This window comes from Vulpes lagopus, chromosome 8, assembly GCF_018345385.1.
Source record: "Vulpes lagopus strain Blue_001 chromosome 8, ASM1834538v1, whole genome shotgun sequence".
Classification (NCBI taxonomy): Eukaryota; Metazoa; Chordata; class Mammalia; order Carnivora; family Canidae; genus Vulpes; species Vulpes lagopus.
Window position 1 is genome coordinate 42937378 of NC_054831.1, and position 23977 is coordinate 42961354.

At 38.2% G+C, this 23977-nt stretch overlaps 1 protein-coding gene across 1 annotated transcript in view; it reads left to right on the top strand.

Annotated features, from left to right (window-relative positions):
* The window catches only part of RXFP2 (relaxin family peptide receptor 2), a gene marked incomplete at its 5' end in the record, with an annotated part of 60746 nt that extends 36785 nt beyond the window's left edge, over nt 1-23961 (top strand). The window contains 8 exons of the mRNA XM_041767445.1: nt 545-616; nt 3397-3468; nt 3577-3648; nt 11484-11555; nt 14214-14443; nt 15317-15727; nt 18953-19171; nt 23702-23961. Coding sequence (XP_041623379.1) covers nt 545-616; nt 3397-3468; nt 3577-3648; nt 11484-11555; nt 14214-14443; nt 15317-15727; nt 18953-19171; nt 23702-23961 — 1408 coding nt within the window. The remainder of the gene's footprint in view (nt 1-544; nt 617-3396; nt 3469-3576; nt 3649-11483; nt 11556-14213; nt 14444-15316; nt 15728-18952; nt 19172-23701) is intronic.
* Between the last annotated feature and the right edge of the window lie 16 nt (nt 23962-23977).

Sequence of the window (23977 nt, forward strand, 5' to 3'; positions counted from 1 at the left end):
CAGTTAGCTGCAAACCCCTCTTTTTACTGTATGTCTTGGAGAATTCCACTTCTAGACAAAGGAAATGTAAAACCACTGTCTTCCTGTCCCATTCTCCACCACCAAATTTAAAATCCATTTGCAGCCCAGGTACCCTATGGGGTTGCTTCAAACTTTGTTCTTTCTGGCCTTTTCCTAAGGAATGTGCCTTACACAAGTATCCTCTCAAAGTCTACTCTAATTAATTAATGGGATCCAAATTTGACATTACATTTGCGTATATTGGGAAATGAACATTTTCTGAAATAATCAGAGTCCAAACAAAATGCAGCTTCATAGATCACACTCAGCACCTCAAATTACCTATCGCAGCATTTCTTGGAGAGAATCCATGGATTTCCTTGGTGAGAAACTCCTGCCTTACATTCCACACCAGAACATGCTTCACTTTGGATTTCAAAGGAGATCTTATGGAATTACCCCCGGATCAGTGGCATCTCCCAATGAGAACTGGTTCTTACAGCAGACACAAACCAACAGTGCTGACTCTCACCATGTCTTACAGGTTTCTGCCTAGAAATCAAATTGATTTTGTTCCAGAGAAGACATTTTCTTCATTAAAAAATTTAGGAGAACTGTAAGTAGCATTGTCTACTAGGAAAATAGGATTACTTCTTCCAAGATTATAAATTTAAGTGACTAGGGAGGCTGCTTTTTCACCAGTGGCAATCAAATTCTGCAGGCTCCTGGATATTCCAAATCAATTAAGAAAACCAACATTATCCTAAAGTCAAAAGCAAATTAAAATCAAGCAGTGGGCTTAATATGGATTTAGCCTACTCTAATTTTCTTTGCCTATTTTCTTTGGGTGATTTCATATGTGCATGTGTGTGTTTTGGAGCAGATGAGTTTTCCAGAGCTCCTTAAACTCAAGGATCATTATCTCTAATGGCTGGAGTATAGTTAATTTTCAATAAATGCTTGCTAAATGAATGACTGACTGAAATCATATTAATCGTGACTGAACAAAGGAACAAAGATGCTTATTATCCCTTGAGAAATTATGAACTTCTAGAATCGATGAAGCAAATAAAAATGTCTAGAATGATTGCGTTTATTGAATAATATTCAGAGAGCCCATGTAACTTTTTCTGTTCAAATATATGTTTTGTAGAGGTAGAACTTTTAAAAGCATCTATCTTGCTATTAGTTCATTGCTACCCACATAATTTTGTATTACTGGAAATTAAAACTAAATCTGTTATATCACAAATAGTGGTGACTTGGGTACAGAACTCCTCCTTCTCCGAAGGAGCCAAAAAATGGAAATTAATTTCTAATTAATCTCTCCCTCATTTTTTACACCTTGCTTCAAAATCCAGAAAGGACTGGGGAAAATAACTCGGAGTAATTTGACAACTAATTCATTAATATTTAAGAAAGTTTGATTGAATTTATAAATATCACAAACCAAATCCACATATATTTACTAAGTGCCTAGTATGTGCAAGATACTGCATTAGAACTAAAAATATTGTCATTCTATGGCAAAAAGTGAAAGGTGGCTCCCTCAGAATTGCTTGCTCATTCTTCATGAGGGCATTCCTAATGAGACTTTAGAGGGTTAATAAGGATTTGGGTTACAGGATAGAGCAGGTGAGCAATCCAGGACAAACAGGAGCATGTTTTAGGTACAAAGTTAAGGAAACAGTAATACAGAGTCCATATTTTTAAAAATATTCCAATCCTTTTATCCTACACTTAGGCAGAGCCACACACACTCCCACCCCCCAGCTTCTTCTGCTGAACCTACTATCTTAGTGGTATTGGCACCCTTCCTGGCAGCCAGGCTCAAAGCCTCCTCCTTTCCCCTCCAACCCTCATTACACTTACTGTCCTACCAGACTATGAGCCCAGCCCACACCTTCCTTAAGCCCTCATCAGCTTTCAGGTGGTCCAGGATCAAAGCCTCCTGCCTCATCTCCATTGTTTGGCTTTCCAACCTTTCATGCTTTTGACAGAACTATCACCCCCTAACTCCCTAACTCAGAGCATAGTATGCCTCTGTTCTGCTTCATATTCTCATTCCTTGTTGTTGGCTTTCAATGCTAATGTTCAAAAGAATCACAAGGGATACTGACTTTAAATGCATGTACCAGGCTCCCTCCCATATTCTGAAGTGATAGTTCTGGAGCAGGCACCAGGAATGTGCTCTTTTTTTAGCATCTCTTTGGTTCTGATGCCTGGACTATGCTCTGGGAAGTATTGCCTTGGAACGTATTCATGGCCTTCCGTTTTGTATCCATGCTCATTTACAGGCTCACTTCCTTTACATCTCCTCATACTTTCCATCCTCTACCCACACTGGACCGTTTGCAAACTCCAGATGTCATTGAATTTCAAGGTTTTTTTGTTTCACTGATCTTGCTTAACCCTCACTTGAAAAGCTGTTCTTCTTTTATACCACCTATGAAAATCATAAAGCTTTGTTCAAACAGTTCCTAATCTCCAACTCCTTCCTCTATTTTTTTACCAGTGCATCTATAATAGCATTTGCTTCATTCCTTTCTTACTTTATAATCTAGTTGTTTATTCTAACTGTAAGCTTCTTTAGAAAAAGACCTTAGTTATTTGTAACTCCCACAAATCCATCAGCAGCCTCCAAAGCATCAAAAAATAGAAAAGATCTTTTGTTTGAGTCTTAAGCAATTGCATGTCTGTTTTACTTTTGAACATTTTTCCCTTCAGAAGGATATTTTGGTTAAAGACTCCTCATTCCTTCTGATCTGAGCAAATCCTTTTCTACATTCTGTAGAAACGCTTCTCTATGATTCTTTGTGGATTGGCCAGTCCTATTTTATTTCATTCTAAATTTTTAATTCCTTTTAAAGAATAGTACCATATCAAAATAGACTTAAAATGGTGTGAACTTACCCATTAAAGATTATCTGGGCAGATAATATTTGGCAATACTATCTTAGATGGAATGCAGAATAAGTAGAAGACATAGGTCTTTGCCTCAGAAAGCTTGCATTACAGTTGGATAAACAAGATATCATATACTTCAACCAAGTAGGAATCACAGAAATAAGGAATGATCAAAGTGTACAGAGTGTACCTGAAACAGAAGAAAGTAATCAAACTAGACATTGAAGCTGGGTTAAGAATGTATTGGAGAGGGACTGAGAGGAAATTCCAGACAGGAACTGGATGAGCAAAATGTCACATGTCTGAAAGTGATGGAAAACATATCCATTTGGCTGATTCACACAGCCTTGTTTTGTAACAGGTTATCAGGTTGGTTAAACTGGATCATATTTTTTGTTACATCAATCAGGATGATGATAATTGTGAGGAGTAATAAACATGTCATTTATTTCCAATGTAATTGCATTGAGTTTTCACTGCCATCCACAGGGACCTGTCTAGCAATATGATAATGGAGCTACCACCCGAAATTTTTAAAGACCTGAAGCTTCTACAAAAACTGTAAGTTTTTCTTCCCACCATCATCAGATTTAAATGGTAGCATCTTGAGCTTCCAAAAATAATAACATCCTGATGCTTCTTTCCTCCCTCTTTCTAATGGTACAAAAGGAATCTGTCGTCCAATCCTCTTTTGTATCTCCACAAGAACCAGTTTGAAAGTCTTAAACAACTTCAGTCTCTGTAAGTCAAACATAACAGTATGTCGATTATCATTTTAGTGGATATACTTTACTAAGAACCACATTTATTTTTAAATGGGAATTTTATACACAGAGGGCTTTTTATTTAAGCATGTATCATCAGACAGTTGTGAATATCACTGTTACCATCAAGTATATACTGAATGACAACAAAACCATTCAATATGTTGTAAAGACCATTTCTGTGTTTGAAGCTACATTACTGGTTAACTTGGAAAAATCTCACCTTGCAATTTTTTCAAAGAATTAAATTCTCAGTAGTTTGGTTACTGAACAGGTGGTAAAAAACAAATTGTGCAAGACTTACCTGCTTTTTTCTTTTCCCTTTGCTACAACAATCTACTTGATACTGGTTTATAACACATGCTTTTTATATTTCTATCAGTAAAGGAAAAAAATTATCTCATCAATATGAATACTTGGGCACTTAATGTTTTCAGTATTTTAAAATTTCAAATGTATTGGGTTTAAATAGGTCTAGAACTCTACCAGTTTTTCTTTGAACTTCCTCATTCCTTTCCCAGAAATAGTCATTGTTGTTTCATGTTTGTTGTTTGTTTTTACACAGAGGGCATACACATTACCAGATCACAGCCTAAAAGTTAATTCCAAAGACTGATCCTTAACATGACCTTTTCCTATTGCTAAATAGTTTTCTTTTGGAAATTAAGGCCAAATTTAGATTCTCTTTCAACAAGTATTAGTGAGAACCCACTGATGAAAAAGACTTGGTTTCTGCTCTTAAGAAACAAGAAATAAAAACCCAAAAACATATATACGTGTATATATATAACATATATAATAAGACATAATATAACATATATATAAGATATATAAAATATATCTGTAACATATATATAAAGATATTCATCCTTTTTAATGGCTAAGTAATATTCCATTGCGTATATAGACCACATCTTCTTTATCCATTTATCTGTCAAAGGACATTGGGGCTCCTTCCACAGTTTAGCCATTGTGGACATTGCTGCTATGAACACTGGGGTGCAGGTGTCCCGGCATTTCACTACATCTGTATCTTTAGGGTAAATATCTAATAGTGCAGTTGCTCTATTTTTAACTTTTTGAGGAACCTCGGCACTGTTTTCCAGAGTGGCTGCACCAGTTCACATTCCCACCAACAGTGTAAGAGGGTTCCCCCTTCTCCATATCCTCTCCAATATTTGTTGTTTCTTATCTTGTTAATTTTTGCCATTCTCACTGGTGTGAGGTGGTATGGTATTGTGGATTTGATTTGTATTTCCCTGATGGCAAATGATGCGGAACATTTTCTCATGTGCTTGTGTGTCCTGTGTATGTCTTCTTTGGTGAAACTTACGTTCATGTGTTCTTCTCATTTCATGATTGGATTGTTTGTTTCTTGGGTGTTGAGGTTCATAAGTTTTTTATAGATCTTGGATACTAGTCCTTTATCTGATACATCATTTGCAAATATCTTCTCCCATTCTGTAGGTTGTCTTTTAGTTTTGTTGACTGTTTCTCTTGCTGTACAGAAGCTTTTTATCCTGATTAAGTCACAATAGTTCATTGTTACTTTTATTTCCTTTGCCTTTGTAGATGTATCTTGCGAGAACTTACTGTGCCCAAGTTCAAAAAAGTGTTGCCTGTATTCTCCTCTAGGATTTTGATGGATTCTTGTCTTGCATTTAGATCTTTCATCCATTTTGAATTTATCTTTGTGTATGGTATAAGAGAATGGTCTAGTTTCATTCTTCTGCACATGGCTGTCCAATTTTCCCAATACCATTTATTGAAGAGACTGTCCTTTTTCCAGTGGATATTCTTTCCTGATTTGTTGAATATTAGTTAACCATAGAGTTGAGTGGACATTTCTGGGTTCTCCATTGATCTATGTGTCTGTTTTTGCGCCAGTACCACACTGTCTTGATGATCACAGTTTTGTATTACAGCTTGAAATCCAGCATTGTGTTGCCCCTTGGCATTGTTTTCCTTTTTCAATATTCCTCTGGCTATTCGGGCTCTTTCTGATTCCATACGAATCTTAAGATTATTTGTTCCAACCCTGTGATGAAAGTCTATGGTATTTTGATAGAGATTTCATTGAATGTGTGAATTGCCCTGGGTAGCAGAGACAATTTCACAATGTTTATTCTTCCAATCCATGAGCATGGAATGTTTTTCCATCTCTTTGTGTCTTCCTCAATTTCTTTCAGAAGTGTTCTGTAGTTTTTAGAGTATAGATCCTTTATCTCTTTGGTTAGGTTAATTCCAAGGTATCTTATGCTTTTGTGTGCAGTTGTAAATGGGATTGATTCCTTAATTTCTATTTCTTCAGTCTCGTTATTGTATAGAAATGCCACTGACTTCTGGGCATTGATTTTGTATCCTGCCACATTGCTGAATTGCTGTATGAGTTCTATCAATCTTGGGATGGAGTATTTTGGGTTTTCTATGTACAATATCATGTCATCTGTGAAGAGGGAGAGTTTGACTTCTTCTTTTTCAGTTCGAATGCCTTTTATTTCTTTTTGTTGTCTGATTACTGAGGCGAGGACTTCTAGTACTTTGTTGAATAACAGTGGTGAGAGTGGACATCCGTGTCATGTTCCTGATCTTAGGAGAAAGTTTCTCAGTTTCTCCACATTGAGAATATTTGCTGTGGGCTTTTCATAAATGGCTTTTAAGATATTGAGGAATGTTCCTTCTATCTCTACACTTTGAAGGGTTTTAATCGGAATGGATGCTGTATTTTATCAAATGCTTTCTCTGCCTCTATTGAGAGGATCATATGGTTCTTGTTTTTTCTCTTGTTGATATGATCTATCACATTGATTGTTTTACAAGTGTTGAACCAACCTTGCATCCTGGGGATAAATCTCACTTGGTCATGGTGAATAATACTCTTAATATACTGCTGGATCCTATTGGCTAGTATCTTGTTGAGAGTTTTTGCATCTTTGTTCATTATGGATATTTGTTTATAATTCTTTTTTGGTGGAGTCTTTGTCTGGTTTTGGAATCAAGATAATGCTGGCCTCATAAAACAAGTTTGGAAGTATTCTGTCCCATTCTATCCTTCAAAACCACTTTAGTAGAATGGGTAGTATTTTTCTTTAAACATTTGATAGAATTCCCCTGGGAAGCCATCTGGCCCTAGACTTTTGTGTCTTGGGAGGTTTTTGATGACTGCTTCAATTTCCTCACTGGTTATTGGCCTGTTCAGGTTTTCTATTTCTTCCTGTTCCAGTTTTGGTAATTTGTGGTTTTCCAGAAATGCGTCCATTTTTTCTAGAATGCTTAATATGTTGGCATATAGTTGCTCATAATCCATTTTTTAAATCGTTTGTATTTCCTTGGTATTGGTTGTGATCTCTCCTCTTTCATTTGCGATTTTATTAATTTGAGTCTTCTCTCTTTTCTTTTTGATAAGGCTGGCTAGGGATTTATCTATCTTATTAATTCTTTCAAAGGACCAGATCCTGGTTTTGTTGATCTGTTCTACAGTTCTCCTGGTCTCTATTTCATTGAGTTCTGCTCGAATCTTTATTAACTCTCTTCTTATGCTTGGTGTAAGTTTTATTTATTGTTCTTTCTCCAATTCCTTTAGGTGTGAGGTTAGCTTGTGTATTTGAGGGGTTTTTTCCAATTTTTTGAGGGTGGCTTGTATCGTGATGTATTTCCCTCTTAGGACTGCTTTTGCTGTATGCCAAAGATTTTGAATGGTTGTATCTTCATTTTCATTAGTTTCCATCAATCTTTTTAATCATTCTCTAATTTCTTGGTTGACACATTGATCTTTTAGTAGGATGCTCTTTAACCTCCACGTGTTTGAGTTTCTTTCAAATTTCTTCTTGTGATTGAGTTCTAGTTTCAAAGCATTGTGGTCTGAAAATATGCAGGGAACAATCTCAATCTTTTGGTATCAGTTGAGACCTGATTTGTGACCCAGTATGTGGTCTATTCTGAAGAAAGTTCTATGTGCACTTGATAAGAATGTGTATTCAGTTGCATTCTGATGGAAAGTTCTGTATATATCTGTGAAATCTATCTGGTCAAGTGTATTATTTAAGGTCCTTGTTTCTTTGGTGATGTTCTGCTTAGAATATCTGTCATTTGCAGAAAGTACCATGTTGAGGTCTCCTCCCGTTAATGTCTTATTATCTAAGTATCTCTTTACTTTGGCTATTAATTGATGGATATACTTGGCAGCTCCCTCTTTAGGGTCATACATATTCATGATTGGAAGGTTTTCTTGTTGGTGGACCTTTTAAGTATGATATAGTGTCCCTCTTCATATCTTACTACAGTCTTTGGGATAAACTTAAATTTATCTGATATGAGGATTGTTACCCTAGCTTTCTTTTGAGGACCATTTGAATGGTAAATGGTTCTCCACCCCTTCATTTTCAGGCTGGAGGTGTCCTTAGGTCTAAAATGAGTCTCTGTAGACAGCAAATAGAAGGGTCTTGCTTTTTTTATCCAGTCAGATACCCTGTCTTTTGATGGGATCATTTAGCCCATTCACATTCAGAGTAACTATTGAAAGATATGAATTTAGTGTCATCATATTACCTATTCAATCCCTGTTTTGTAGATTGTGTCTTTGGGCTCTCTCTTTCTCTTTATAGGGTTCCCCTTAATATTTCTGGAGAGCCGGTTTGGTGGTCACATATTCTTTCAGTTTCTGCATGTCCTGGAAGCTCTTTATCCCTCCTTCTATTCTGAATGACAGCCTTGCTGGATAAGGTATTCTTGGCTGCATGTTCTTCTCATTTAGTACCCTGTATATATCATGCCAGCCCTTGCTGGCCTGCCAGGTCTCTGTGGAGAGGTCTGCTGTTAATCTTATATTTTCCCCCATATAAGTTAAGAATCTCTTGTCTTGAGCTGCTTTATGAATTTTCTCTTTATCTTTGAAATTTACAAGTTTCACTATTAAATGTCGAGGTGTTGAACAGTTTTTATTGATTTGGGGGGGTCCTGTCTATCTCTTGGATCTGAATGCCTGTTTCCTTCCCCAGATTTGGGAAGTTCTCTCAGCTATGGTTTGTTCAAATATACTTTGTGGTCCTCTCTCTCTCTCTCTCAGTCTCTTCTAATCATATTCTTCTTTCTCAAGCTATCATTTATTTGCCTAAGCCTCTCCTCATGGGTTCTTAATTGTTTTTCTCTTTTTTCCTCAGCTTCTTCCTTACCATCAACTTGTCTTCTTTGTCATTCACTCTCTCTTCCACCTCATTAACCCCAGTGGTTAGAGCATCCATTTTGGATTGCATCTCATATAACCTATTTTTATTCTCAGCCTGATTAGATCTCAATTCTGCAGTAGTCTCTAGAGTCCTTTATGCTTTCTTCCAGAGCCACCAGTAGCTTTATAATTGTACTTCTGAATTGAATTTCTGACATCATATTTAAATCCAAATTCTGTAACTCTATGGCAGGTAATACTGTTTCTGGTTCTTTCTTTTGTGGTGAATTCTTCCTTCTAGTCATTTTGTCCAGTGCAGAGTGGCTGTATGAATGGGCTGAGTCAAAAATATCAATCACGACCTAAGTAAAATACACCCTGGATGATTTGAAGAGGTCAGAGACCAGAAAATAAAAGAAAAAAGAAGAACAGAACAAAATAAAATAAAAGGGCCATTAAAATGAGAAACAAATTTTAAAACAAAGTAGTAAAAATAAAAAGCCAAAAACCAAAAACAAAGAAGAAAAAATAAAAAGGGGAAAAAAAATAAAGAAAAGGGGAAAAAAAGTAAAGTGGAAAAAGAGAAAAAGGGGGATGGTGGTGGTAAGGAAGCAATGGAGAGAGAATGTAGTCTACTTGAGGGTTTCTAGTTGGTGATTCTCTTGATTCGAGTATATTTTGTTCCATATGTTAGAAGATGCTCAATCTCAAATTTATATAAACCAGCAATATTTGTAGAAAGCCCCAACACTGACCCCCAAAACAAACAAGATCAAAGAGGGGACAGGATGAGAAGGAAGAGAGAATATAATCTCACAGAATTAACCAACATGGTGTTCCACTTGGTTCTGGGTGTATGTTGGTAGTATTTCAGAAGGCACTAACTTCCACCATTGTAAAACAAAATGAGGCAGAAAAAACAAAGAACAAAAACCCATATCTCATATATCTACCAAAATTAAATTGAATACATTGAAGGGAATCCAAAAGTGAAAAATATATCTAAGACAGCTAATTGTAGAAATATGAAAGTCAAAAAGGAAAAAAACTTAAAAATGAAGAACTGGTAAAATATTGTAGTTAAGGTGGGAAAAGAGAAAAAATACTGAAATTTTTTGTCTGATATAAAAATGAGTCATAATGGAAAAAGAAAAAAGAAGAACAAAGGAGCCTCTAGTTCTATATACTATTTTCCCTCAGTCCTGGAGCTTTCCAGCGCTGCTTGGTCAATGAACTTGCTCTTCCCCTGTTCTTCCAGCAGTTCTTCTGGGGGAGGGGTATGCTGTGCTGATTCTCAGATGTCTGTCCCTGGGAAGAGAAGCCCCACCCCTTACCAGGTGCCAGGCTCAGTGGGAGCTGTTTTTCCTGTGAGGCCTTTGTTTCCTAGCAGCCCTGCCTCACCCCGGCACAAAGTGAAACAAGGAGGAAAAAACAATGGCAGTGGCCAGATTTCCGACTCTGGAGTCGAGCTCCCAACGAGTAACTAACCGCAGTCTCCCAGTCGGCACTGGCCTAGATGCTCCAGGGAGCAGGCCCAGGTGCACTGATCTGCACAGTTTGCTGGGCACCCAGCGGCAGTAGAGTTATCGCTTTCCCGTGCCCTCCCTGCTTCCACCTGTCCCAGGGGAAATGCAGAATCGCTGGCTTTGTCTGCTTGGGTGCCCTGGGATTCAGGGCCCTGTACCACTGGACCCACGCTCCCACAGAATGCCTCGCCCAATGGGAATGGGGCACAGCCACCTCTGTCCGGAGCTGGACCACCTAACCAATTGGTTTCTCTCAAATGCCCCGAGGGCTGCAGCACTCCAGTCCTTTACCCATATCGGACCCTGGTTTGCAGTGAGATTCCCCCTCGGTGCCCCTCCTCTTATAGTGATTCCAGGAATCTTGAGGCTTCATTGCCCCTCCTATGATTCTGCCCGATTTCCCTGCTAAGCACTTTTCCATGAGGGAAAAGTCCAGCATGGATTTTTAAAATTCCCACTTCTCCAGGCTGGGCTTTTGTGCCCCGGAGGCTTTCACCGCTCCACTCTAGCCTGGCTACTGGCGGCTCCCCTCTACTAATTTATTCTTTTTTTATTTTTTATTTTTCACTTTCCTACCTTGTTAGAAGAGAAATTTTTCTCTCTGTAGTGTTCCAGCTGTTATCTCTTTAAATCTCAGGTCAAATTCATAGGTGTTCAGGATGTTTTGAACGTAAGTTTGTGGGACCAGATGAGTTGAGGATCCCTACTCTTTTGGCATCTTTAAGAAACAACTTTATTTGAATCCAAGTTCTCACAAAACCTACTTCAGTGATGTTCTCAGGTTGAAAATATCATTTCCTGTCTGAAACCCCCCAAAACTCACATGGCATGGTCTATAAAATCAAACTACATAGCCAATTTTACGATCACACAAATTATTGCTGTCGTTTTTAAATCAAATAAATGCATGAAAATGTTCTGCATATAAAATGACAAAATCAGCTCCAACTTCCAGAAATCTTAAAGAAAAATGGTGATCTTCTAAGGTAGTTTACCATAAGATTTTCATCCTAATTTGAATTGGTAACAAGACTTTGAAGCATGGTATTTAGGATATGACAAAATGCCATTACTAAAAAGTTAAGGCCTGAAAACATGAAACCTATTATGCATATTTTCCAGAGACCTGGAAAGGATAGAGATTCCAAATATAAACACACGGATGTTTCAACCCATGATGAATCTTTCTCACATGTATGTATGTATGTAAGAATGGAGAAGTAAGCATGGTGAAATATTGCCGATGTTCTAGTGTAAACTGTCTAATGTATCACTGCAATGTGTTTTTATGCAAGAAAAGTCTTTTTATTGAGAACTTTTTAATTTTGTCACCTTTGGTCCCTGTTCAAATAGAGTTCAATATTATGATGTGCCGACATGAATGACACTTCTCTCTGGAAACACGCTGTTTATCCAATTGAGGCCCAATAAGAGATCAGGGTACCACACATTACACAAGATGAAGTCACTGGCTAAATGGTACTCAGGAGACCTGGAAACATTAATTCACCTCACATGAGTGAGCAGTCGGCTGCTCTAAGATTTGAGCCCTTAGGAAGAAAGGTGCTATATAAATTCCAGGTGTTGTTACTGTTACTAAGTGCACTACAAAATGGAGGTAATTAATCTTTATAGTAGTTTTTGATGTCACTTTAATATATTTGGCTAAAGTGCACTGTGTAAGTTGTGTTAATATATGTGTTTATGACATGATCATTTCTTTATCAACTGTGTAATCTATGTGTTCATGATTTCAAAAATTAACCCTTGTTATCCATAACAATAGGGAGGATTCGGTGTAAGATTACAAGTTGGGTGCAGCAAGTGGATGAAATGGTTGGTGTAAAGGTGCTTTTTTGGGAGAACATTTTGTTTATGTCTCTGCAGTAGGTGTGATAGTTACTAAAAGACAAGTATTTGATGCATATCCACATGGTTTTCATAATTTCTCTTTCTGTGGCACCAATAGAAAATATTTCTATTTAATATTTAATGAGGCTAAATATTTAGTGAGGCTATATAATTTCCTTGTTGCAAGTAGAATATGAGGTCCTTTTAGAATAGAGAAATTCAACCTTTTTAGAACCTGATGAAGAAGCTGCCACTTAAAATATGAACCTCGGGCTGAGGTTAAGAAGGACCTAACAATTGATAGAAAATGTGTTACATTAGTTACTTCCCTACTAAGTGACCTGCTTATTCTTTACCTTCCTTGTCCACCATTTATTGAAACCTCTCCACCTCATAACCCCCAGCCCTTCCACCTGCCAACCAGTGCCATGGTCACAGTAGTAGGAGAGGTTGAATGACCAAGAGAGACCCTAGCTTTGTCTATCTGAAGACAGTGGACATAATGGAAACTTAAAGGAACTAAAAGGTTAGGTCAAGTGTGTGCCAAGGACTCCAGGCAAGGAGAAGATAAAAGTGGAATTATACATCAAGTTTCTTTAATAGGATAGATGATTTCAGGTAGCTAAACTGTAAGTTACTTGAGGGCAGGACTTGTCCTCCATTTCTCTACTTGACAAATCCAGCATGAAATTATCCATCATTTATTTGCTCATTTAGGAAGTATTTTTGAGTACTTCCCATGTGTCAGACACTGTTCTAGATCTGAGATCACAAGATGAACAGGAGACAGAAGTGTCTACCTCATGGAGCTTCCATTTAGCTTGGGGAAACAGAAAGTGAACAAATAAATAATGAATAAACACTGTGAAGAAAAATATAGCAATATGAAGGGACAGAGAGAGGTCACAGATGGCTCCTAGAAGGGAGAAGTGACATCTGAGCAGGCCTGAATGGAGGGAGGGACCAGGCCTGGCAATATCTGAGGGAAGAATCTTCCAGGCAGAGGGAATAGCAAAAGCACTGCCCGGAGAAGAGAGGTGAGCCTGACTTGTTTGAGAAATGGAATAAAGCCAATATTCCTGAGTAGAATGAACAAGGAAGGGAAGGTGAGGTGGATCTAGGTAGCCAATCAATCCCAGCAGCTTTGAGGTCCCAGCAAAGTAAAACTTGGTTTAACTTGCTAGTCTCAAAACTGAATAGGGAGATGGCAAAAAGGATTAGACAAAGAGAAATGAGCTAAAAGAGGTAGTACAAGAGAACAAAAATGAAATAAGTTTCATGGGGAGATAAAAACCCTAAATACACAGGTTTGAGGAATGGCAATAAGCCAAATGATCTCCGAATACAAACACGTCAAGCATCCACACATCTAGATCATAAATAAATACATTGATCACAAGCAAACCTATATTTGCCTGTAGAAATTGTTTAAGCCCTTGTAGGCCCTGGTAAGAAATCTGCTTCTCCTCCTAGCTCCTGGGAGACTGAGTTTTCCTAGTATCAGAGACCCTCCCTTCCTGTCAGGGTCAGGGAAAAGGAGGCTGGCTAAGTGAGTATACTTAAAAAGAAGTCCAAGACAGGGGTGTTTTCAGTGAGCTACCCTATGTCCTTTACATCCCAAACCCAAGCCCCTAAATGTTTGCTGCAGATCAGTATAACAACGACAATTTACTTTTTATAATGCCTTAGAGAATAATCCAATGGGATGAGGAAAAAATGGAGTTCTGGAGACTTCACATTCTCATTTCTTCCCCTGATTCATCTCAGTCAAGCCACAAAATTTCTACATCCTTCAGGTTCTTTACCTTTCCAAGAAGAACATTGTCTAGAGTAATATAATATTTTATGAAGAATTTTATAATTGCATAATCACTACTAAACAAAAATAAACAGACCTAGTGACATTGCCTACCTGACAGAGCAGCAGCTCTATTATAGGACAGCAACTGTAGTTTCTCTGTCATTGCTGTAAAGTGACTCTTTTTTTCCCTTTGAATTTAGTTATTTCAAAAACTTTCGATACTGCTCGTATGCTCCCCATGTCCGCATATGTATGCCCTTGACTGACGGCATTTCTTCATTTGAGGACCTCTTGGCTAACAATATCCTCAGAATATTTGTCTGGGTTATAGCTTTCATAACCTGCTTTGGAAATCTTTTTGTCATTGGCATGAGATCTTTCATTAAAGCTGAAAATACAACTCACGCTACATCCATCAAAATCCTTTGTTGTAAGTATGCTTCCTATCTAAATGGGTTTAGGATGTCTTCTGTGACCTGTGCACTAGATTCATACTGGTCTTCAACAATGGCACTTAACATAAATGGTGAGGTGGGCAATTTTTGTTCTAAGTATGAAGTACTGTTCTCTTTGGCTCTCTGTTTTAGATTGAATGAATTTGCAGTAATCCAGTACCCACCGATTGGGGTTTTATATTGGAAATGGGGTAACAGGGGGCCAGCCAGTGAATCAATAGAGAGATTATGGAAGACAGGTTGTGGATTATAAACTAAGTTTTAACCTTCAATGACAATAGCACCCACATTCCTCAAGCCCAGGAAATTATTCTCTTTATTGACTATGCAAGTAATACTTGTTTACTGTTTAAAAAATAGATTCCCCATAAATAATAGTAAAAAGGAATAGAGGGGAAGGGAGAAGAAATGGGTAGGAAATATCAGAAAGGGAGACAGAACATGGAAGACTCCTAACTCTGGGAAACGAACTAGGGGTGGTGGAAGGGGAGGAGGGAGGGGGGTGGGGTGCACTGAGGGGGGCACTTGACAGGATGAGCACTGGGTGTTATTCTGTATGTTGGCAAATTGAACACCAATAAAAAATAAATTTATTATTCAAAAAAAATAGATTCCCCCACAAAAAATTCTCCCCCACACATCACCACTGTTTTTAAATTATAAAACAAAGACCCAGTATGGTACTTTAGAATTAGGACAACTTTCGTGAACTCCATTGGCTTCTAGAGACTGCTGTAGGTGTTTGTATTAGTTCATTTAATACAGGATGGAAGAGGAATACCTAATTAGAAAACCAAAACAAAGATGTTTGGGAACCACCAATAGACATTGTATTGATTCTTTAACAGGTGCAGACTGCCTGATGGGTGTTTATTTGTTCTTCATTGGCTTTTTTGATATAAAATACCGAGGGCAGTATCAGAAGTATGCGCTGCTATGGATGGAGAGTTTACAGTGCCGTCTCATGGGGTTCCTGGCCATGCTGTCTACTGAGGTGTCCGTCCTGCTGCTGACATACTTGACTTTGGAGAAATTCCTGGCCATTGTCTTTCCCTTCAGTAACATTCGTCCTGGAAAATGGCAGACCATGGTCATCCTCATTTGCATCTGGATTGTGGGATTTTTAATAGCTGTGATTCCATTTTGGAAGGAGGATTATTTTGGCAATTTTTATGGAAAAAATGGTGTATGTTTTCCACTTTATTATGACCAAACAGAAGACATTGGAAGTAAAGGGTATTCTCTTGGAATTTTTCTAGGTAATTTATATTTTGCATTTTCTGGGCCAATATAATCCTGATAGAAATACCATAAATTTCAGCAAAGGTGTATTTGTCCATTTCAAGAAGTAAATGATTATACTTCAGACTGTGTCCTTTTTTAAAGAAAAGTTCTTACTGAGTATTTATAGTTTTTATTAAACTTTTATTGTAGAGATTCAGTATGGGAAACAAAACCATCCCATCAGAATCCCTGGATGATCTCTTATTATCTGTAAGACCCCTGGATTTTCACATTGTGATTATGAGCTGGAGAAATTCTAGTTTAGGCCGTGGCCTGGGACCCTATCTGAACTCATTTTTTTTTACAATCTAGATATGAGTTAAGTAAATAAGAATAATAAAATTCTGGGAACCCACTAGCAGGAGATTATCAGAATGGAAATAGCAGGAAGGTTGCCTTTGGTAAATGCAACTCTAAAGCCAACAATGTAAGAGTGCTTAATAAAAGTATTTGCTTTTCAATTTTCTTAATCCCCTAATTTTTTAGAACAGAAGATCTACTTTCTCTCTAAAAAAAAAAAAAAAAAAAAGAATGAGAAGTTTAGTTCTCTAAGTTTGGAAAAAAAACTTTTGTTATTGTCTAATAGGTATCCTTCCTGCTTAATCTTTAGATGATGTCCATGTCATTTCTTTAACTGGGGCAGCTTTATCTTTTTAATTACCTCCTCTCACCTTTTCCCCCTCATCTAAGTGGTCAATAAGCTCTATCATCCTTTGTTTTTCAAAGAATTTTTTTTTCAGCAAAAAATGCCTCTGCCTTCTATTTCTTCCAGTCTGTACTTACTATCACCTTCATTTAAAGCCTCACTATCTCAACCCTTAAGGGCTTATAAATAAGGGTTTAGTATATTGAACCTTACTAGTCTTTTGTCTCAAAGGCTTTCTCTCTCCTATTTATCTGTTCACTACCTGAGTATCGAAAAGACTGTGTTTGCCTCTGCTCCAAGACCTTCAATGACTCCCAGCTACTGCCATTGTCAAGTGTAAATCACTTAAAACACATCACAAAATGGCTCTAACCACCAGTCCCAGCTATCTATCTATTCCTTCTCTTCTGAGAAATATACTTTCTTAGCACCATTTTAATAATACTCTTCACATACTGTCCTGTTCTATAGCTATTTTTTCATGGATATTGTAAGCTGTTTCTAGCATAGATGCACTTAATAGAGACGCTCCCTCACACACACACACACACACACACACACACACACTACATTACATTCACTGATTCATCAAGGATTTATTAAACACCTGTTATAGGCCAGGCATTATTTTGAGCCCTGGAGATATAACAGATCAGCCCTCACAGACCCGCCACCAGAAAGGGAGATAAAGGCAAGTAAACACATTCTTACAACACAGACTCACAAATGCCATAAAGGAGGAGTACTGAATGTTCTAGAGCTCCAATCTGAGCAGGAGGGAAGCCTTTCCGGTAGAAATGAATCCAAATCCTTAGGCCCTAAGATTAAGGAGGTATTAGCTAAGTGAAATCTATTCCAGGAAAAGACATGGAAGTAGAGGCCCACAGCCAAGGAACAGGCCCAGATGAGGGGCCAACGAGTTAGGTGTGTCTGGATCTTAAAGTTAAAGGGGGCAAGGTAGGCTAAAATGGGTTTGGCACCTGTGATGTATTCTAGATAGACAAAAGGATACACATACACACACACATATCTCATCATCATCTATATATATGTGAATAACCTATGAGGGAAGGAGTCCTAAATTCCTTTCTTCTCTTTAAAGAGTATAAGAGGGGATCCCTGGGTGGCTCAGCGGTTTAGTGCCTGCCTTCAGTCCAGGGCATAATCCTGGAGTTCCGGGATCAAGTCCCACATCAGGCTCCCTGCATGGAGCCTGCTTCTTCCTCTGCCTGTGTCTCTGCCTCTCTCTCCCTCTTTCTGTGTATCTCATGAATAAATAAATCAAATCTTTAAAAAAATAAAAATAAAAAAATAAAGAGTATAAGAGTACACTATTTTTAAATGAATTCTTTATTTTAGAATGGAATTAGATTTAAAGAGAAGTTGCAAGAATACTACAGTTTCCATATGCCCCTCTCCCACTATCTCCAATTGCTAACTTCTCATGGTTAATCCTGATGGTGCTTTCAGAACACACACTTTTGATCCATTCAAGCCTGTTTTCATAATTTGCACCAGAGGATCATTTTTAACAATCATTTTCTTTTATTTTTAACTGAAGTTTCTGACAAGAGGCTTAACATAAACCAATTTTATAAAATTCTAATGTACAGCTTTATTATATGAGATTTTGTGGAATGTGAAATGTTTTGGATAAAAACAACAGAACACTAGGACTTTATAGAATTTTACCCAAGACCTGACCCTTTTTACATATAATCTAGATTCAGAAGAACATTTTTTTAAACAACTTTGAAACTGTATGCATATTTTATGTTCACAACGAAGAATAAAATCATTACTCTTAGGATTTTTATTATAGACATAACAAAGTGACTAAGAACTCAAAATTATAAGATCGTAATGTTAAGTGCGAATCATCTAAACATATTTGACCCTAAGAAAATAATTCATATCATTGAATTTTTTATTTTTTCTTATTTCTTTTTTTTTCTAAAACAAGGCTAAAGTGTTCTGAATTATAGTTTAAATTCCTGTTAGTTATCTAAAAAAATGAATTTTCATTTTATGTATGATTTTTACTTAGGACCAAAAAAACAAACAAAAAAAAAAAACGTGAGAAATGTTTCTGAGGCTATTATCTTCTTGATATTCCAAGGTTGTCTTGTGCATATTTATAAGATAAAGAAATGAGGTCATGTTTATTTTTTGAGATGTACATATGATTACAGTAATCCCTTAAGATCTGAATTTGCAGAGAGCAAAAAATGAAAAGAGCTTTTTTCTGGCTTTAAAAAAAGCTAAAAATCCACCTCATGATACACCTAGATCTGAATTTCAGAGCTCTGTAACTCTTCATAAAGAGTTTGTGTATTTCAAATATCTTTTTGATCTGACAAGCCCAATTCCATTAGCTTATTCCAGCTTCAAGCCTTAGAGTCAGGGTTTTTAGCTGATTACCACCGAGTTTATACAAAAGAATGCTTCTTGGAAGTACAGCATAAGGGGCACCATAGTGAGCATCTATGTAACACAATATTTTTATTGTCGATTTATACACCTGAGATGTTAAGAGCTGTGCTTTTCCCAACAGGTGTGAACTTGCTGGCTTTTCTCATCATTGTGTTTTCCTATACTATTATGTTCTGTTCCATTAAAAAAACTGCCTTGCAGACTTCGGAAGTGAGGAATCCCATTGGAAGAGAGGTGGCCGTTGCAAATCGTTTCTTTTTTATAGTGTTCTCTGATGCCATCTGCTGGATTCCTGTATTTGTAATTAAAATTCTCTCCCTCTTCCGGGTGGAAATACCAGGTCAGTCCCTTCTATTATTCCCAAGTGCATTGTGCCATTCTACACCCCTTGATGAGGTCAGAATACGATGCCTTACATATAGTAAATTCTCTGTCAATACCTACGACTTTGGTACGAACAGCTATTATTTTCCTCAATATTTTATGATCTATATTCTAAGACAGAAACTGATCAGTGGTTCAATCCAGATAAGGATGTTCAGAAAACAGGAGCTAGAAATAAATCTAAGACTTAGTGTCTTATTTCTACCTGAGCTAGATAGTGGGTCTTAACCAAGAGTACACATAAAAATAAAAATATACATGCCCAGGTCTCACTCTGGGCTTCTAGATTTAATCTATATGGGCAAAGGGTTACACACTGCTTTTTGGAAAATTTCCTCATGTGATTCTGAGACACACACCCCTGATTAAGAACCACCAGTCTGTTTCATGGTCCTTGAGCTGTGGTTGTCACACTAGGCTCCACTCTGCAAAATGTCAGATAGTCTGTGGAAGTCCTTCACCCAAAAGGCCAGGTTTCCCACATATACCCTTACTTCAACCAGAGGAAAAAACCTTTCATGAGTTAGGATTTCACTTGAATCTCTTTCTAGGACCTAGGAAGGGAACCCCCAGGGCTTTGGCCCAACTCTCAGTGAAATAGACTTTTTATTTGGGGAGTTCACCCAGGGCAGGAATTGTGTCTTTTTTTTTTTTTTTCATTTTTTATTTATTTATGATAGTCACAGAGAGAGAGAGAGAGAGAGAGAGAGAGAGAGGCAGAGACACAGGCAGAGGGAGAAGCAGGCTCCATGCACTGGGAGCCCGATGTGGGATTCGATCCCAGGTCTCCAGGATCACGCCCTGGGCCAAAGGCAGGCGCCAAACCGCTGCGCCACCCAGGGATCCCAGGAATTGTGTCTTATTCATCTTGGCACCCCATGGTCACGCATGGGCTTGGCACTTCGGAAGCACTTATAAAAGCGTGAATCTTCAAATAACAAACAGCTGTAACAGTTTATGTCCCTCTGGCTTGTGCACAAAGTCATGGAGGGCCTTATCAAATGCCTCACTGCAAAATGACACACAACATCCACAGCTTCCCCTTCACCTGTCAGTTTTGCCTGACAGCAAGGCATAGATGTTCTCTAGAGCCATGTAAGGTGTGAAAGTACAGATTAAGAGAGAGATCAGGGCTGACTACTTAGGAACTTCTCCTGGGCAGTGAGAACAGAGGCTGTGCACTGAATGTGCATGCCATTGCCCAGGGATCGGGGAGAGCCAAGGTGGACGTGAGGAGCAGAGTTCATGAAGATGGGGAACTTGATTAATTGTCCAGTCTACTAAGCTTCCTGGATAGCTCAAGTTTTACAGCCTTACATTCCAAATTCAACAGGACTGAAATGTCCTTTGGCCACCATTGCTCAGGGAATAAAGTCCAAATATTGGGATCAGTATTAGAAATGTTTACCTCCCACCCAGCCCTCATGCATTCTGTGATCCAGGCCCATTAGAATTATTGGGATTTTTTTCTTCTGCACCTTTTTGATGTTTTGCCTTTGCTGAAGTTGTTCCTTCCACCCGAATTGTATCTTCAACCTGTAAGACTCTAGCTTACTAAATACCCCTTCTCATCCTTCACAATTCTACCCAAATACTCCTTCTCCCATAGTATCATTCCAGACTTCTCTTCAAACCATTCCCATCCAACCCAGTTGTTCAAATGTCTGTTACATTTTGTTCACACTTCACTTATTAGCCTCATGTGAACTGCCTTCCATCAGTGTTATTTTTGAATACATTCATTTCTCCCTTCAGATGATAAGCTTCAGGATGATAGGGACCATGTCTTATTCATCTTTCCACAGTGCTTTTCACATAATGTTATTTAATAAATGCTTCTTCAGTGAAAGATGCTGAGCTGGTCCAAATGTGGTGGAACAGGGTGAGAAAGGGATGATCCTATCAACCTCTTTTCATGCCTTTTGATGTCCTTCACCACTTCTGCACTTGCTTCTTTTGGGTGTAGGAGGAGGCAGCCTTGTGTGGTGGAAGAAAAACCAAGTGAGGCAGCAGTCCTGGGTTTCTGTCCTGACCCCCACCCCACCCCCGACTGACCAGTTGAGGAAACATAGGGAGGTCACCTCACCTCACCTCACTGAGATGATTTTCATACGGCCTCTCACATTCCTTCCAATTTTCATATTCTGTGAGTTTGTCAACTCCTTGAGGCTTTTTCTCTCTGTATCACTCTGCTTGAGCTGCCATAACAGAGTAACACAAATTGGGTGGCTAAAGCAACAGAAATTTATTTTTCACTGTTCTAAAGGGCTGGAAGCCCAGAATTAAATGTCAGATTTCTGCCGTGGCCTCTCTCCTTGGCCTGCAGATTGTCACTTTCTCACTATGTTTTCACATGGTCTTTTCCTCTGTACATGTTCCCACAGTATCTCTCATATATGAAAGTTTCCTTCTTCTTATGAGCACACCCGTTAAATTGGAATAAAGCCCACTCTAATGGCCTTATTTTAATTTAATGACATCTTTAAAGGCTGTCTCCAAATAGTCACATTCTGAGGTCCTTGGGTTTAGGACTTCAATGTATGGATTTGAGGGGACACAATTCAGCCCAGAACACTGTCCGATTTAGATTCAAGAGAGGTCTGGTGATCCAGGGTATCTGAGAGCCACAGCAGTAATCATCAGCCTTGGAAAGCCTTCGACATTTCAGTTCATGGTGAGAGGGAAACTGGAATAGGAAAAAAAAAAGCCTTGTGAAAATATTCTTACATCAATCTCTCTGCACATTTATAGCTCAATACTTTGAGGTTTGTCTTGAATTAGTTAATGGACCAAAGAGAGTAGCCTTGATCATTTTTTACTAAGCCCCTTCTTATTTGCCCGGCTTCCCATGTGTTGTAGGAAATGCTGCACTCACTGACCTAAACCTGTCATGTCCCCACTCTCCAAGAACTCAGGAGTGTGCTCCACCATGGCATGTCATTGATACTATTTGTGGTCAGCCTGAAAGAGAAGCCAGCATTAGCTTTCCTTTTTCAGAACTCACCTGCTGACCTTAAATTAGTGCGAGTCGCCCTGAGACTAAATGGGAAATCTCATTCCTGGTCACAATTTCCTTTGGGGACATAACAGACAAAAAGCAACTTAATTTGTTCTGTTTTTCTTTGTTTTTTTTTTTTTTCAATCATGCACTGTCCATATTGTCTAATTTTTAAAAATTAAATACAAGTAATATAGTAATATGAAACTTTAATAAATCTAAGATATGCTAAATATAGATATTTTTCTTCCATATTCTTTCCAGTTCAAAAAAATAAATAAGGACAAGAAAGAGAAGATGGGATGGGAAAAGAGGAAGGCAAACATAGAAAAAAAGGAGAAGGGAGAGATAACAGGAAAGGAGGAAAGAGAGGAGGAAAGGTCAGAATAAGCAGTTAGGAGAAATGGAAAAGAAAGAGAAGAACAGAAAGGATGGAAGGAACAAAGCAGGGCAAAGAAGAACAAGTAAAGATGTCTAAAGGATAAGAAAACTGTGAGGGTGGGGAGGGGAAAGAAGGTGACAAAGGAGAGTGACAAGGAATATATCCCTGGCCTGACACCATCCAGCTCTTCACCTGAGCTGGGAGTTCTTTGCATTTTTGGAGATGTGGGAAGAGGCAGCATAGTGTGGTGGGGTCAGAAAATCACAAGTATTAGTGCTGAAGAGGGACGTCAGCAGAGCCGCCGACTCTGACCCAGCCCCCTGACTTCGATCAAGTAAGTTATCATCAGCCCCTTTCACAGACAGGGTAGCTGAGGTCCAGGGAGCCTAGGTGATTTGCCTACAGTCACGTAGCTAAGTGTCTGACCTTAAGAGCAGGGTGTGTATAAGGAGGAAAACACACTTCATCCTAGCCAAGTGCATGGTGTATTCGGAAAGGACACTATCATCACAAATTTCTCCTCACAAAGGACTTTTGTGACATCTTTCCCTTAATATTCTAATTAGTATCTGTAAGGCTTCACACAAAAGGGTTGATTAAGTTGGAAGATGTATTCTCATTTGCTCTTTACATCTTCAGCCTCCACTTTGGATAAGATGTTTGGATTATGGGGGGCGGGGAGCAATAAGGCCTTCAGGAGTGGAGTTAAGATCAAAGTCAGATCTGATCCTGGACCAGACATTTCCTGAACCCTGATCTATTAATTAAGAAGTATTTCCTCATTTTCTTACTTAACTTTCAAGAAAAGCAATAAGGACAAAAAAATTACATGTCAACTTATATCTATGAAGTGTTTTTTATATATTTCCTCTCATTTGACCTTACAATAACCTACCAAGCAGTTACTGAAATTCAGAAAAGGTAGGGTGTTGGATTCATAGTTCCTATGCTCTTCCCACAGAGAGATTTTCAATAAGGTGAAAGAAAACTTAAGGGAACTAGGTAGCCCTCCCCAAATAGCATTAATTACAAAGTGTTATGTGTTATTTGTGTCTGTTTAAAATTTCCACTTCATGAAATTTTCCACGCTTCATTTCCCCCTCTAGGCACAATCACCTCCTGGATAGTCATTTTTTTCCTTCCAGTAAACAGTGCCTTGAACCCAATCCTCTACACTCTCACAACCAGCTTTTTCAAGGACAAGTTAAAACAGCTGCTGCACAAACATCGGAGGAAATCTATTTTCAAAACTAAAAAAAAGAGTCTCTCCACATCCATTGTGTGGACAGATGACTCCTCTTCACTTAAACTTGGAGTTTTGAACAAAATAACCCTCGGGGACAGTATAGTGAAACCAATTTCCTAGTAATGGTTTTGGAACC